This window comes from Heteronotia binoei, chromosome 5 (genome assembly GCF_032191835.1).
Source record: "Heteronotia binoei isolate CCM8104 ecotype False Entrance Well chromosome 5, APGP_CSIRO_Hbin_v1, whole genome shotgun sequence".
NCBI classification, from domain to species: Eukaryota; Metazoa; Chordata; class Lepidosauria; order Squamata; family Gekkonidae; genus Heteronotia; species Heteronotia binoei.
Genome location: NC_083227.1, coordinates 65,293,222 through 65,310,285, shown reverse-complemented (window position 1 = coordinate 65,310,285; position 17,064 = coordinate 65,293,222). Strand labels below are relative to the sequence as shown.

Here is a 17,064-nt window from a genome sequence, read left to right as displayed (position 1 = left end):
AATGGTGCTAAAGTAGCTGTTAATAACAAGGTAAACAAAAATGAGAATAGAGGAAATATTTTGGCAAACTCTTGAAAACAGGTGTTTCAATTTGAATCAAAACATGTAAACGTTCAACACACCCCTTATTTGACTACTCTCAAACAAACTGCATCCATTTTAATCTCCCAAAAAAGCATCTCCCTTCCTTATTCTGCAGGTAGATAGTGGAGCTATGGATAGTCTCATAGACTAATCAGTAAATCCAAATTAGAATACAATGAAATCTCATTTAAGTGAATTGCCGAATGGACATTCAAACAGATTGCTGGATATAAGCAAGAATACTATATAACCTGATCTGGACTTCTACTGAAATGCTTGAAGAACTAACTATGGACAAGTAGTTTGGGGTAATCAGGAATCTAATGTACCATATTTCACAATGAGATAATGCCTAATTAAAGTTTTTAGCAACATTTTCAATATAACCCTACTTTTAAGGGTTGGAATAATTGTAGAATGCCAGTTAATTCACCACTTTCTCAGGGGTTATGATTTGGCCAGTTAATTTTGCTGAAAGTTTTACAGCTGTTACACCCTTGCTACTTAATTGTTGTTTACAACCTGAGAAGCACTTTTCTCTTTAACACTTTTCTTTTGTAGAAGATATGCACTTACAAAGATGTTTCCAAACTGGGTATCCATATTGGAAGAAACATTATATATAAAATGGCATATGTAATAGGTAACAATGGATGTTTCCTATTGCCCATTTGTAATTCTCCTTCCACCCATCTCTTAAGCCATGAATGTTCTAATAGAACAATGTGAATTGTCAGCAATAAAACCCTGTAGAACAGTACCATGTCTGTGAAGAGAAACATCTCATGCAAGATTGAATGACTGAAGAAAATATGTTGGTGGGTAGGAAAGGATGTTAAATAAAAATTAGTTAGAAATGTTGAAGAAGTAGAGAAACCAAGAGACAAGCAACTCTTTTTTGCTTCACTGAAGTAAAGAAACATTGTCAGTGGGCTGGAAAGCAGGAACTTACATTGAACAACAGGATGAAAAGACTTGAAGATAAAGGCTTGCATCTAAACTTTACTCTTGCATGAATGGAGGGGGACTTCTTTTTCAAGGAAGATCAATTGTTTCCAGATTTTCCTTTCCATTGCAACTTTTCGCGCTATAAAACAAGCCTTCCCAAGTATGGATTGTGAGTTGAGGTAGGAAGGAGGAAGCAAAAAAGCCATGTTCCACTGGTTCTGAGTATTGAGTTTATTGAGTTAGGGGAGTTCAAGTTATAAGTGAGGGGGGGGGGACACAAAAGAAGAGAGAGGAACAGGAACAAATAAAATTTTAGAAGCCAGGGAAGATAGGGAGGGAAACAAAGGAGTCTTTTATATGTGTATTGATAACTGATATTTGAATGAACCAGCCAAATCTGATTGCAGGTTTCTAATAGGGTATGAAATCTGGCACCTCATAGCCAAGAACTCTTCCAGTATGTCGGTTCCATGCAATAGGATTCCAAGAGACTTCTATTTCAGAAGACGAGAAGCTTTGTGTAGAAATTCCAGTAGGTGCTATCTGGGGCTCTAGATAACAAGAAAAACACCATAAATCTGGTAAACATATTTTAGTTGAGAATATGAATTAACCACTAATATAATTAAGAATATAAGATATGCAAATGAAACAGTCAATTCATATAAGACCTAAAACAATACTTCTAAGTGTGGCTTTTTATTATGCACTGTCACAAAAATGAGTAAGTAATATTTACTCTTTTATTTTTTTATTATTTTGATTTATACTCTGTCTTTCCCAAATGGGCTCAGGGTGGATTACAATAAGATTTTAAAACATCAGATAAATACAATTCATTAAAATTAGTTTAAAGCAGCATAATTTAAATATATAACTGCATGGTTCCAGCTGTTGCCACTGGACCTGTAGGAACATCTGATCTGGGCCATACTGTACATGATGGAAACTTTGACTTCAGAAGGGGGGGCAGATGTTTGAGGGGTGCTTGCCACACCTGTCAAAGGCCTTGTGGAACAGCTCCATTTTACAAGACCTGTAGAATGGCAATAAGTCCCACAGGGCCCAGATCTCAACTGGGAAATCATGAAGTGAAGAAAACTATGTGAAGACTAGAATGGGGAAGAGATGTTGCTGATGTGGGAAGTAACCATATCATTGACTACTTTCACTTGATGTCCCCTGATATAACATTATTAGAGCAGTATAGAATGGAGCCTTTGGGGGGGGGGGACAACCACGCTATTATAATAAAAGAACCAAGCTTTTTTGTGTGCCTTCTATCATATCATATCATATCGTATCATATCGTATCATACCGTTATCTAGCAAAGTCTGGTTCCCATCTATAGATATCTAAATTCACACTGACACTAAACAGATTTTTCTGCAAACTTGGGAGACCCTTCAGATTTGCAAAACAAACAAACAAAACAGAAACAAAACTGTAATGTAAAAAAAGTATACAGCGTTCATGTGTAATTCCTCCCATGTTTTTTTAAAAGCAATTTCTGCACGTGTGCAGATAACACACTTGTACAGCTGGTGGTTGCCACTGCAGGGAGCTGCTCTAGGTCCAGCCACAGTGGTGGCAGACACTGGAAGAGGCTCCAGGCCTGGCTGCAGTGGCAGAGGACTCTGGGTACTTCCCTGGGCCCAGACATGGCATAGAAGGATGCTGGGAAACTCTCTAGTCCACTGGAGCAGTGGACACTGGGAAGGTATCCAGTCTTGGCTACAATGGTGTCAAGGGCACACTCCTCTCCTGTCCATACTGGTGACTGAGATAGGGCTGCCAAGCCCCCGGTTCGGGCGGGGAATCCCTCGCCTGGGAGGTTCCCAACCCACCGGCCCACATTGGGCTGGTGGGTGGAACTTCCTCCAGCATCGCTGGCGCAATGACATCACCCCGAAGTGATGTCATTGCACTGGCGACATTGCGCAACAGCCACTATAGGCATTTCCGGGAAAACTCTATGGTTTTCCTGGATGCTCTAGCCATTTGGGAGGGAATAGGTACCATAGAGATTTTCCCTCCCAAATGGCTAGAGCGTCCAGTTTCCCCGGAAATGCCTTGAGTGGCTACTGTGTGACGTCGCCGATGCGATGTCAGTCATGGGTGTTATCATCACACTGTGCACACGAAGTAAGTCCCCTGCTGGAGGCTCTGAGGGACTTGGTAACCCTAGACTGAGAGTAGCTCCCAGATATTACTGCTGGGGCAGCTAGGCCTGCAGCCAGAAGCTCCACTTAGATTAGTGATAAGAAAGCTGCTCCCAGCCCAGAGCAGCTTCCTAGAGTTTCCAATTCCCAGTTGGGGGCAGGGGTTTGGAGGCCCTCCCCCCACTTCAGAATTATCAGAAAGTGAGGGGGATGTCCACTGAGTACTCCATTATACCAGTTCTCCATAGGGCATAATGGAGAATCAATCCATGGGTATCTGGGGCCTGAGGAGGTGCTGTTTCTTGGGGTGGAGTCACAAAATTTTCATCATAGCATCTGGTTCCTTTTCTCAAACCCCTCTCCCCCCAAGTTTCAAAAAGATTGCACCAAGGGCCAAAAAATAGCCCCAAAATAAGGTGCCCCTATCCTCCATTAGGAAGGCATTTAAAAGGAATGTGCTAGCCAGAATTCTGTTCAGAGTTCAATCATGCTTGTCACAACCTTGCTCCTGGCTCCATTCCCAAAGTCTCCTGGCTCCACCCCCAAAATTCTTCAGATATTTCTTGAGTCGGACCTGCAAATGCCATGGCCAGTAAGTTAAGGAAGGGGTAGAGGATATGGCCAAATCTGAGAATACTTAAAACCAGGGACTGGAACTATGAACAAATAAGACATCTCTCTACAAAGCTGAACAATCCTGAGGTTTGCAGAGAAATCTGAAATCTTTAAGAACACAGGGTTAACCCTGCAAATTATAGAAACATTACAAGTTGCTCACCTGTCAACAGTGAAATGAATGTTCTCAATGGCCATTCTAGCCAAGCACAAGGCTTCAAGCCTTGGTTTCTGTCAGTAAACAGAAGGGGGAGTGGGAGAGCCTTTTCCAGAGCTGTTTTGGCCTTTGAGTAAGGACAGTTTTGGTCTTTGAGGGTGACTTGATAGCACATAACCTTTCCCAGGACTGGCTGCTTGCTATTGTTCAACGACAGCCCCTTTACAACAAGCCAGTGTGGTGTAGTGGTTAGAGTCTCAGACTAGGATCTGGGATATCCAGGTTTGAATCACTGCTGTGAAAATTCAATGTGTGAATTTGGGCCACCCATTATCAGCCTAAATTGCCCCCTCTGAGTTGTGAGGATAAAATGGAGAAGAGAGTGATGTAAGCTGTTTTGGATCCCCATTGTGGAGAAATGTGAAGTATCTATACTAGAAGGCTATAGGGTCTTTCAGGGAAAGAAAAGGGAAAAAAAGTAGGGAAGGAGCTAAGGGGCTATCTCTCCACAAGTCCTTGCAAGTTGGCCAGTCATGAGTCTCTGTTCTGTGCCTTTGTATGAGTTTGCCTACATGGGCATAGTCTTTAAATAATACATTCTGTTTGGCAATATTGTGAACATGTCTTTAAATTGGGAGCTTGGTCATCAGGATTTCAGTGATGTTTTGTTCACCATCTGATGAAGTGTGCATGCACACGGAAGCTTACATTCTGAATAAAAGTCTGTTGGTTTTAAAGGTGCCACTTTGTTTTGTTTTGTTTATTATTTTATGATTAGTTAGCAAGCTAAGTCTGAGTATTGCCTTCATCAAAAGACAGTTTATATATTAGAATAAGTAAAAATAATCTGTTACTAGTGTAAATGCCAATCCTATTATGGGGACCTGAAGGGCATAGGAAAAAAATCAGTAGCTTGAAGTTAATAGGAAATCTCTTATTTTCCATGTGTTTTTACCAACCTGATACAAGAATATGTACTTTGTAGACAGATATCATAGAGCTACTGAGACTGCTTACAGGATCATAAATCCACAGAAATGATGGGATTTATGTCCCAATCCAAACATGTTCTGAAGGAGAAAACAATTGTTTAAAACATGAGCTATCACAGATAAAAATCAAGGTGACATAGTATGTAAATATATCAGTGCCAGTGCTTAGGATTGCATGCCCAACCTTACCCAACATAGTTCTGATATTAAATGATACTATATGAAGATCCAACAATATTATGCTCTCCAGGAAATGGATTGTTTTGCTTACCATCTTCTCCAGAGTACACAATATATACTGAGCTCAGAGTGCCCACTCCTTCATTGTTGAAGACGCCCACCTTCACTTCAAAAGGGAACAATGGGGTGATGCTTTCATTTCTATAGATGTACTTGGATGCTTCCACAGAATTCACCACTGCTTTTGTCCAGCTTGCTGAACCAAGTGGGTGGAACATGATGATGTATCCAAAGCCTTCCCCATTTTGTAGTTCTTCAGGAACTGGCTGCAAGAAGCATAATAATCAATCAATAGGCACTCACAAGCACTGTATATGCTGTTTTAATTGAATCTTTACTCTATCAGTATATTTTAGTTGTATTGATTTGGTTGACTGTGCTTCCAAGAAGATAATAATGTTGGTCCCATCAGTCAGCGTAATATTGAAAATGGCAATGCAAAAATAAATCTATTGAGGCAATCAATTTAAAAACTCAAGACCTGATCAGCAGCATTAAAGGCATGCACAGCATTTTTATTTAAATTAGAAGCATTTAATTATGGTTTAAGTTTGAGTTTAATTATCTCCCCACATCCCCCCACCCTACACACACACTTGTATAAGACACTTTACAGGGCTTGGATGGCTAATTTTGGATGAATGACAAGGAAAGGAAGCAATTTCAGTATATAAGTACACACCAATTGCATGATTACATACTTATAGAGCCTACCACTCTAATTTAAATGCTTTAGCGTGAGTCCCTCGAGTCTGAAAATATTCTTTTAGTAATTTAACCTAGTGAGCTTCAACCAGTGTTTATGACAAAATTAATATGTCTATTAATAAAATATGCTGTCAAAATCTGTAATGGTGAATATGCTGAGAAAACATTTTCATCAATGTGTGTTTTTCTTGAGATGGGGGAAAAAATACCCAGGTTGATTATTTCATGAAGAAAGGAACACTGATAGAATATTTTAGCTCTCATTATAAAAGGCGACGTGATAGAAGTGCATGCTGCTTAGCAAAAGATCACACCAGGCCAGTGAGCACCTTAAAGAGATCAATCATTTAAAAATGGAATAATACCACCAACTGTGGAGGAAACAGTAGAACCCATGAGCAAATGAGAAACACTGAGGTTTTTTAGACTTAGTAAAGAAAATTCAAATGGCAGGATACATGCGTGGCATACATAGAACTGTGCAAGAAAGCCCTCAGATAGGATTCTGACAGAAAGTCATCCAATATACCTGTGTCACAGCACCAAAGAAACAGATGAATGTGGTATGCAGGGTTTCCCAAACTTCCCCCCCATTGTGAGGAAAAACCCCCTTACAGTACATCGTAACCACCAGCTTGGTTGCAAAGTACCTGGAAAAGTGACTCACACACGTCTGGCCAGAGAGTGTGAGCACACCTATCCAGGGGCAAAAGAGATTTATGCAGTACAAGCAGCCATAATGCTACAAAGGCACTCAAGACCGGTACAAGAGTGCCCACCAGGAGAACGGAAGACCTCCCGTTGTTCCGTATGACGTCTATCCAAGCTATGGGGCAGAGGAGACTGCGCCGCCAGGAGCTACCCAGGCAAATGGTTTTGAAGCACTGGCCATGGAATCCACCATGGAGGGCTAACACCACACGCAGCCATCTTCCTACCAGGCTTGACTCCATTCCATCGAAGCGGACGGCTCACGTACACACCATATGTCACCTGTGCCTGCAAGCAATCTACCCACCCCAGGAGTGGTTAATCATCCAACCACCACTTTCTTTGATAGAACTCACGACAAAGACTAGTGCCAAGGAGAAGACAGAAGAAGAGGAAGACCATCTTCAGCCAGAGCCAAGTTCCTTTGCACAAACTGGGTGTTACCTAGGCCATTATTTGACTCTCTATTGTCACCCTTTTAGATAAGTCTAATGGTCCTAAGCATCTCCCCACCCAAGTAATCTCTCTATTCTTCTTCCCAACTGTCCCCTTGGTCCATTTCAACCTGAAAGTTCACTCAGGTATCCAGGATCCAAGCAAGTCCATTGGTCAAGAGCAAGCACCCAGTTAGGTGCCACCAATGAACTTTCTATTGGTTGTCGCAGTAGTCCAGCCCTTATGGTCACTGCGAAACCTCCCCTTTTTGGGAGGTCATGCATCAGCTGACCACCTTCCTCCTCCCTCATACCTCCCATCCCCTAAGGGCTCAAGAGAGTCCTTATAATCTGTGGACTAGCTACCCACAGGTGTGCTTCTATCAGTATCCCAATTCCGCTGCATAGATCCATCCCCGATTCCTGATCAGTTTCGGGTCCCTTCTCCCACTTCCTCACCCATCGCCATTGGGGCCTTTTTTGAAGACCACGATCGGTAAATATTGCCGTTTGTCTACCCATGTGTTCCCCTATCTCTCTATTTTTCTTAGGACTCTGTGTATGATTTCTTGAGTATTTTATCTTGTATGGAAGCCTATATTTTTCTTAATAAATTTTAATGTGTTTTACTTAATTAGAGTCCCTAATATTTTTAAGCATTACTTTCTGGACATGGAATCCTGTATACACAGGTAAAAGATCCTGACTAAGCCAAGTGCTCACCTGACAATTCCCCAACCTTGTTTTGAGGGCATTTTGGCTTACACCATGGCCCGGTTATTTTTACACTTCTCCATAGCGGCCCACTAAAATTCGGGGGTGGAGCCAGGAGACTTTGGGGGTTGAGCCAGGAGACAAGAAAGCCTGTCTCTTTCTTCTGTAAAGGTCTCCAATGAAGACCTGGAGTCTGTATCAATCTTCAAGCCTAGCTTTTCTCTGCACAACAGAGATGGGAAAGGAAGGAAGCAGAGCAGAGTTCATGCTTTACTGAGGGCGGGGCTAGCTTTGGCTTTCCTTGTGACCCGGTATTGAGGCTTCCATGGCCTGGTACCAGGTCATGACCCTGCAAATGGGAAACACTGTGCTAGAGGAAGCCAAAGGATAACTTTTTAAAAGAAAAATGGAAGCTTTATTTCACTTACTGTGAAACTTCTTTCTCGGTGGTCCTGGAGTGGGTAGTTCTTACTACCTGGAATGTAGCTCCTCCTCTTCCAGGATAGGGGCAGCTCAAACTTAATCCTGGAGGGGAGGGGCTTATCCCTGGTTTCCCAGTCATATCCAAGCCTCGCCTCCCATCTCCACTATTTAAAACATGGAAGGAAAAACCATACATACCCCCCTAAAGGTTTTTCAACATCAGACTACCCCTTTGTAATCAAAGACCTACATTGGGGGAGCTCTAAAAGGAACTCAGAAAAAATAGAGAACCCTGCTCTCAGGAAGAAGAAACTTGCAGGGGGAAAAAAAAAAAGCATAGGTTCTGTCTGAACCTATATAGATCTTGAGCAAATCATCCATACTTGTAAGCTGCCCCACGTCAAAGGGTGAGTAGGACTGACCCACTCCAGGACCACCGAGAAAGAAGCTTCACGGTAAGTGAAACAAAGTTTCCATTCTCCTGTGGTCCTGGTAGTGGGTCAGTCCTTACTACTGGGACATAACAAAGCAGTGCATCCCAGGGCAGGTTTAGTAGCTTCCCCAGGCAGACAGGATGCTACTGAAAGCAACCTCTGTTGAGGCCATCTTATCTATCCAGTAATGAATGAATTAAACTTCCACGTGGCTGCCTTACAAATAACTTCCAGTGAAGGAAAGGAACTACAGGCCACCAGGGTGGCCACACTCCCCTCAAAGGGTGAGCTGTAAAACTTTGGGGAGGATCTACATTTTCAGCTTTATAGGCTTCCCTGATACAGCCCCTCAACCATCAATGTAAGGTTGAAGCTGTGAACTGCTTCCCTAAAGATGCTCTCCTATAGGAGAGGAGCAAGGCCTCAGTGGATCTGAGTGGGTTAGTCCCGTCTGGGCAGGACATAGGACCCAAAAACATTCAAACAGTGCCACTCTTTCGTTCTATCAAGTAATGGGTTATAACAGAATGAAAGTAAAATTGCATGTTCTGATCAGCAAAAAGGGAATTAACTTTAGGCATAACCACCAGTGCTGGACGTCACACAACTGATACTCTCGCTAAGCTGCAGAGTCCTGTGAGCCAAATCTCCACCCTGCGTGCCACCAACACCTGATGACTAAAATAGCCACCACCTGTCTTATCAGGGCAGTGGAACTAAGGCCTTTCTCTAGAGAAGTCTATTAAAAAGGCTACCACATAACTCATTGTGCTGCCAGTGGATCGAACCTTTATCTACAACGGAGACTGAAAGGACCCTCCAAGTGTTACTATATACACTATTGGCAGAGACTCTGTGGGGGGAGCTGGAGAGGATTGTATTTGTTTGGGAGATCAGTTCTTGGGAACTTCCAGGAAAATGATGGCTAACATAGTGTGACCACTTGAGAGGTACCAATGCTATCTAGTTGTTGCCTCTCAACATCTAGTTAGTGAGGTTGAATATTTGCAGCTGGGTATGATATACCACCCCCTGCACTAGCAGATCCTCCTACATCAGAAGTCTTCAAGAGTCTACTACAGAGGGTCTGAACTGGACCCTTTTAAGCAAAAAGGAAACAATTACTATGATCTCTGCTCCTTGTTCTATGATCTACTAGAATAGTTTCTGGATAATCTGAAGTGGTAGAAAGGCATACAGAAGACCCCCTTGACCAATCTTTGTTCAGTGGGTCTGTGCTACTGCCTTTTGATTTTGGAATCTGGACATGAATAGTTTTAGATGAAGATTGTCCTCTGTAACCAAGAGGTCTACTCTTGATATCCTGAATTTCTGACACTCCTGTAGAGACCTTTCAGTTGAACATCCATTATGTTTGCTCTACCATTTGTCAACCCAGCCAGACAACTACCAAGTTGTTCTGATCACTACATAAATAGCTTTTGGGGACTGAAGATGGTGCTCTGCCCAACAGATCTGTTGCCTGTGTTTGAAGTCTGGACATGAGTTCCCCCCCACAACCCTGTGCTTGTGGACATATGTTTTGGCTGTAGTGTTGTCCATCTGGACCAGAACATGATGTCCCTTCTGAATGTTCTTGAACTGCATCAGTGCCAGCCTGATAGTACTCAGTTCCAGAAGTTTATGCTTTACCCCACTGGGGGAAACCAGGTCCCCTGACCTTGGAAATGTGCTGCCCATCTCAACGGACTTGCATCCGTCATCACCACCAACCTCTGTGGACACTCAGGGATTTCCCCTTGAGGAACAACCTGAGATCATCTGCCACCAGAGATCCAATCTGAATTTTACCAGAAAGTGAGGTCTCAGCACCTTTTTGTGTGAGATCTAGGACCTAGAAGGGGGGGGGGGGAACTGCTGAGGAGGGTAAGCATGAAAAGCCAGGTCCATTGAAGGATCTCATACAGGGACCCTCATGCCCAGGAGATGGGCCAGAAGTATCAGCTCTATGGAATTCACCCCCATTACCTGTGGCAACCTGTGAATTTTTGGTATCTTTATTGTGAGACGAACACTCCATCCCAAACAATGCCTATCGGAACCCCTAGGTGAACAATCACCTGGGTTGGAAACAGAGTGGACTTCTACATGTTGATGACAAAGCTATAGGACCTCCATAAGTCATCTGTAAGGACTTGAGAATCTCATCCCAGGAGACCACCTCAACTATGAAGTTGATTGGAAAGGGAAAATGGTTCAGTTCCCTGCAGCCACAGAAAGCTATCAGGGGAAAATCAGAAACTTAGTGAAGAAAACCCCAAGGGGAGGACTTCAGACGCAAATGTAAAGCCCAGTATTGAAAATGAAGTCCGTTATATGCAAATCGAAAAAAGTTGTAATGGCCTGGAGCTATAGGAATGTTGAAATATGCCTCAGATAAATCTATGAAGGCCATGAAGTCCCCCTGCTGGAAAGCAGCCACAATGTCCTTCAGGGTCTCTTCTGAATTTCCTGGTGCCTACACGTTAATCCGTGTTAAATCCAGGATGACCCTACCATTCCTGTCCTTTTGTGGACTATGAAGAACACTGTGATTGTTACTGAAAAGACACAGGTTCTACAGCTCCTATGTCCAGCTGATATAGAAAGGCGAGCTGGAGAGGATTGTATTTGTTTGGGATATCAGTTCTTGGGAACTTCCAGGAAAATGATGGCAAGTACACTTTATCCCCAGCAAACTGGGTACTCGTACCAACCTTGAAAAGACAGAAGGCTGAATAAACCCTGAGCCAGCCACCTGAACCCAGCTTCTGCCGGGATCGAGCTCAGGTCATGAGCCGAGCCTAGACTGCAGTGCTGCAGTTTACCAATCCATGCCATCAGTTTCTTAAGCTGGTGACAGATCTGTGCCACTGGAATGCAAACCTCTGTAAATGACCCACCAATTCTGATTCCATGCGGGTTCATGGCATAGTCACACTGAATTTGATTCTTAGTTCCCTTAGAAGCTTGACCCTGTTTGCCGGAGAAGGAAAATGACCTATTCTTTCTGGATTGGCGCTGCCACTTCCCTTAAAAGGGTTTTTTGTAGCCTGTCCTGGGATCACATCTGTCAAAAGAAATCACAAAAAAATTGTTAGCACCATTGAAAGAGACTGTTGCCATTTTAGCTCCTGTTGCTGGGACAGCATCCCAGTATCTGGTGCTGTTCACATTGGTCAGGTCTGCTCTAGTGAAGGGAAAATATGTGAGTGAGTCACTACAGGGATTTCCCAAAGTTGCTCAGGGACCCTCTGAAGGACCTGTTCTGTCCTTTGGCATGCCATCTATGCCCATGGAGAACACTGTCCTTTGGCACACCATCTGTGTCCATGGGGTCACTGAGAAGGATGCGGAACAACTGATAGGATTATCCACTGCTGGAAGTCTGGATTTCTTGGAAGCTCCTGGTATGAGAGAATAAAACTTATCAAAAAGAAGATTTAGCCTCAGGTTGTGCTGGCTGTTCCCATCCGGCTTCATCACTGAGTAAAACCCCAGCTGATAGAGGCACCCAAGGTGAATTTATTCCCTGACTTTGGCAGTGATTTTATCAGAGCTCTTGGGAAATTCAGCATCCTCATCTATTATCCCATTTTGGGTATAAGAAAGGTCCAGACTTCAATGAGAGTCTAATATAAAGCTCTTGGGGAAACAGTCTGGCTACTAGAGCAGTAGGCAAAATCTCTGCCTCTTTCTCATATAATTCAACTTCTTCTTTAACAGAAGAGAAGGCTGAGGACTCAGAACTCCCTTTTTGATCACTAAACAAAGGATTGCAATTCCTGGGGGGCCTGTAATTTGTTTGTTCAACTCTATCTTTTTAAAAAAAAAATGGATTAAAGAATTTACTCACACCTTCATCTCTGTTCCATTTCTTGGGCTTAGAGTCTGACTCTGTCTTTGAGCACTTTTTCCAAAGGTCTCAAGAATCCTTCCTGATTCAGCCTACAGTCATGAGGATTATTGGCTTTGGCACCTCCACCTGAAATATCCATGGTTTGACTCTCAAACTGAGTATCATTATTGGATGAAGGGGAATTTGGCAGTTAGAATTCAGTTAGAATGCTGAGTCCTCTATGTGAGTCTCTGGGCTGCAACTGAAAGTGAAAGCAGTTCCTCAGCCTGAAGCCTTACTCTTTCTAGGACCCAGGGGCTGATTTAGTATAAGGCAGCTCCTAAAACAGCTGCCTTTCCTTCCTTTTTTATCCCTGAAGGCCTGCAGCCTGAGGGAAAGAATGGGGTCTCATTACCCAGGGAAAAAACAAACCTCCCAACCTCACCAGAAGGAAGGGAGGGAGAACTTTTTCTTAGCCATTTGCCCACCAGGTTCCCTTTTCAAGTGAGTAACACTGGGGCCCAGGCAGAAGAAAAGCAAAAAAAGCTGGATCAGAGCCCAGGGCACAACCCTATCTTATTTTCAGGGTGCATCCAGCTTGGACCTCCACCAGCTCTGAATAAATCATCTAAGCCGGGATTGATGAGGTCTCAGCCTTCTGGGCTAGCACCTTATTCACAGTGTGCAGCCATGGACCTCCACTGGCTCTGAATAAATCATCTACACCGGGATTGATGAGGTCTCAGCCTTCTGGGCTAGCTTGCCCGGGCAACGCAATTCCAGAGACTGCTGCTGACTCTGCCGCTCACTTCTGAGTCTCCACAACTGTGGGATCATGAAGGAACCAGCCAGGAGGGATACTGGTGGCAAAAGTGGGAGTCAGTGAAGCTCCAAGACAACTGAGGGACCAGCCTGTGGTTTCAGTGTCAAAGGAGCCATGCAGCCGGCTGCTGCAGCAAAGAATGGGATACCAGAGAGGCTTGGGTGCCTGTCTAGTTCTCTGGTTGCCTCAATTTCTTTCTTATCAGCATCTTCGAGCTCAAGAGAGCTCAGGCCAACACATCCTGCTTCAAAGGAAGGGCTGGTAAGAGTGGGAAACCAGGGGATAAGCCCCTCCCCTCCAGGATCAAATTTGAGCTGGCCCTATCCTGGAAGAGGAGGAGCTACATTCCGAGTAGTAAGGACTGACCCATTACCAGGACCACTGGAGAATGAACGCGGTGCTAATACTGAATTTGTCATCTTTGGTTATGCTTTCTGAACTAGAAAATGAATAGCATGATTTCACTTTTGGTTACTTGCTCAAGTATCAAGTTAACTGAGAAATGGAAGAGAATCGGTATACAGCTGTGGATTTTTGGTTTGATTACCATGAACAGGTCAATCAGGGTAGGGCATTGCAAGTTGTGACTGGTTGGTTGCAACATAGTCGGCTGATACTGAATCCATTGAAGACAGAGGTCCTGTACCTAGCTTATGGGGGCTGAGATCAGAGATCAGGCTCCCGTCTTTTGATGGGGCTCCATTGATAGCCACATCGAAGGTGAAGAGCTTGGGAGTATTCCTGGATGCCTCTCTGACTATGGAAGCCCAGGCTACCACCATGGCCATATCAGCCTTTTTCCATTGCCCACCGTGACCTGGCCACAGTGATCCATGCAATGGTCACTTCCAGGCTAGATTATTGTATCTAAATGGGGCTGCCCTTGAACCTGCTTTGGAAACTCCAGCTGGTGCAGAATGCTGCTGCATAGATGATGATAAGAAAAGCCATGTTGGATCAGGCCAATGGCCCATCCAGTCCAACACTCTGTGTCACACAGTGGCCCAAAAAATTATATATATATATATATATATATATATATATACACACACACACACACACACACACACACACACATATATATATACATACTGTGGCTAATAGCCACTGATGGACCTCTGCTCCATATTTTTATCTAATCCTCTCTTGAAGCTGGCTATGCTTGTAGCCGCCACCACCTCCTGTGGCAGTGAATTCCACATGTTAATCACCCTTTGGGTGAAGAAGTACTTCCTTTTATCCATTTTAATCCGACTGCTCAGCAATTTCATCGAATGCCCACGAGTTCTTGTATTGTGAGAAAGGGAGAAAAGTACTTCTTTCTCTACTTTCTCCATCCCATGCATTATCTTGTAAACCTCTATCATGTCACCCCGCAGTTGACGTTTCTCCAAGCTAAAGAGCCCCAAGCGTTTTAACCTTTCTTCATCGGGAAAGTGTTCCAAACCTGTAAGCATTCTAGTTGCCCTTTTCTGGACTTTTTCCAATGCTATAATATCCTTTTTGAGGTGCGGCGACCAGAACTGCACACAGAACTCCAAATGAGACCGCACCATCGATTTATACAGGGGCATTATGATACTGGCTGATTTGTTTTCAATTCCCTTCCTAATAATTCCCAGCATGGCGTTGGCCTTTTTTATTGCAATCGCACACTGTCTTGATATTTTCAGTGAGTTATCTACCACGACCCCAAGATCTCTCTCTTGGTTAGTCTCTGCCAGTTCACACCCCATCAACTTGTATTTGTAGCTGGGATTTTTGGCCCCAATGTGCATTACTTTGCACTTGGCCACATTGAACCTCATCTGCCATGTGGACGCCCACTCACCCAGCCTCAACAGATGCCTTTGGAGTTCCTCACAATCCTCTCTGGTTCTCACCACCCTGAACAATTTAGCGTCATCTGCAAACTTGGCCACTTCACTGCTTACTCCCAACTCCAAATAATTTATGAACAAGTTAAAGAGTATGGGACCCAGTACTGAGCCCTGCGGCACCCCACTGCTTACCATCCTCCACTGTGAAGACAGCCCATTTATACTCACTCTCTGCTTCCTATTAATTAGCCAGTTTTTGATCCACAAGAGGACCTGTCCTTTTACTCCATGACTCGAGAGCTTACTAAGGAGCCTTTGATGAAGAACTTTATCAAAAGCTTTCTAGAAGTCAAGGTAAACAACATCTGTTGGGTCTCCTTTGTCCACATGTTTGTTCACCCCCTCAAAGAAATGTAACAGGTTAGTGAGGCAAGATCTTCCCTTACAGAACCCATGCTGAGTCTTCCTCAATAACTTGTGTTCATCTATGTGCCTATTCATTCTGTCCTTGATAATGGTTTCTACCAACTTTCCCAGTATTGAAGTCATACTGACTGGCCTGTAATTTCCCAGATCTCTTCTGGAACCCTTTTTAAAGATGGGGATGATATTTGCTACCTTCCAGTCCTCAGGAACGGAGGCAGATTTCAATGAAAGATTACATATTTTTGTCAGAAGATCCACAAGTTCAACTTTGAGTTCTTTCAGAACTCTTGGTTGTATGCCATCCGGACCTGGTGACTTATTAGCTTTTAATTCGTCTATCAGTTGTAGGACCTCCTCTCTTGTCACCTCAATCTGACTCCGGTCTTTCAACACCCCTTCCAAAATAAGTGGTTCTGGAACAGGCAAACACTTCTCATCTTCCACAGTGAAGACGGAGGCAAAAAATGCATTCAGGTTCTCAGCCATTTCCCTATCCTCCTTCAGTAATCCTTTGACCCCTTGGTCATCCAAGGGCCCCACTGCCTCCCTGGCTGGTTTCCTGCTTCTAATATATTTGAAGAAATTTTTATTGTTGTCTTTATGTTTTTTGCAATATGCTCCTCATAGTCCCTTTTTGCCTGCCTGATCACAGTCTTGCATTTGATTTGCCACAGCCTGTGTTCCCTTTTATTAATCTCACTCGGACTAGCTTTCCACCGCTTAAAGGAGTCCTTCTTACCTTTTACAGCTTCCATTACTTCCATTGTTAACCATGCAGGCCTTGTCTTATACCTGTTTGTGCCTCTCCTAACTTGTGGTATGTATTTTATCTGAGCTTCTAGGATTGTAGTTTTAAATAGCCTCCAAGCTTCCACAAGGGGTTTGACTGTATTTACCTTTCCTTTCAGTTTCCTCTTCACATGCCTCCTCATCTCAGAGAATTTACACCTTTTAAAGTTAAAAGTGGTTTTGCAGGTCTTTTGGGGCAACTCTCTATTTATGCAAATGGTGAAATCAATAACATTATGGTCACTGCTCCCAAGCTGTGCAATCACTTTTACATCTCTCACCAAGTCTTGGGCATTACTTAGGACCAAATCCAGGATCGCCCCACCCCTGGTAGGTTCTGTGACCATCTGCTCCATAGCAAAGTTATTGAGAGCATCTAGAAACTCAATCTCATTCTCTCAACCAGAACATATTGACCCAATAAATCTGCGGGTAGTTAAAATCACCTATTATGACACAGTTTTTACATTTAGCCATTATCTTTAATCCTTCTATCATATTATAATTGTCCTCTATCTTTTGATTTGGTGGGCGATAACAAACTCCCCTAGTTAAATTGCCTTTTGGGCCCTCTATTTCAACCCAAAACATTTCTAGAAAGGAATCTAATTCTCTGACCTCAGTCTTACTGGACTGTATACCCTCTCTGACATACAGAGCCACCCCACCTCCAACCCTTCCCTCCCTATCTTTCCATTATAACTTATATCCAGGAATCACCGTATCCCACTGATTCTCCTCATTC

General features: G+C 43.4%; 1 protein-coding gene across 3 annotated transcripts in view; it reads right to left on the bottom strand.

Annotated features, from left to right (window-relative positions):
* LOC132572475 (contactin-6-like) overlaps window positions 1-17,064 on the bottom strand; it is a 421,055-nt gene that overhangs the window by 20,140 nt on the left and 383,851 nt on the right. For all 3 annotated transcript variants that reach the window (XM_060239569.1, XM_060239567.1, XM_060239568.1), the window contains 2 exons: window positions 5,231-5,465; window positions 1,468-1,583 (listed from right to left, as the gene is read on the bottom strand). In XM_060239569.1, coding sequence (XP_060095552.1) covers window positions 1,468-1,583; window positions 5,231-5,465 — 351 coding nt within the window. The remainder of the gene's footprint in view (window positions 1-1,467; window positions 1,584-5,230; window positions 5,466-17,064) is intronic.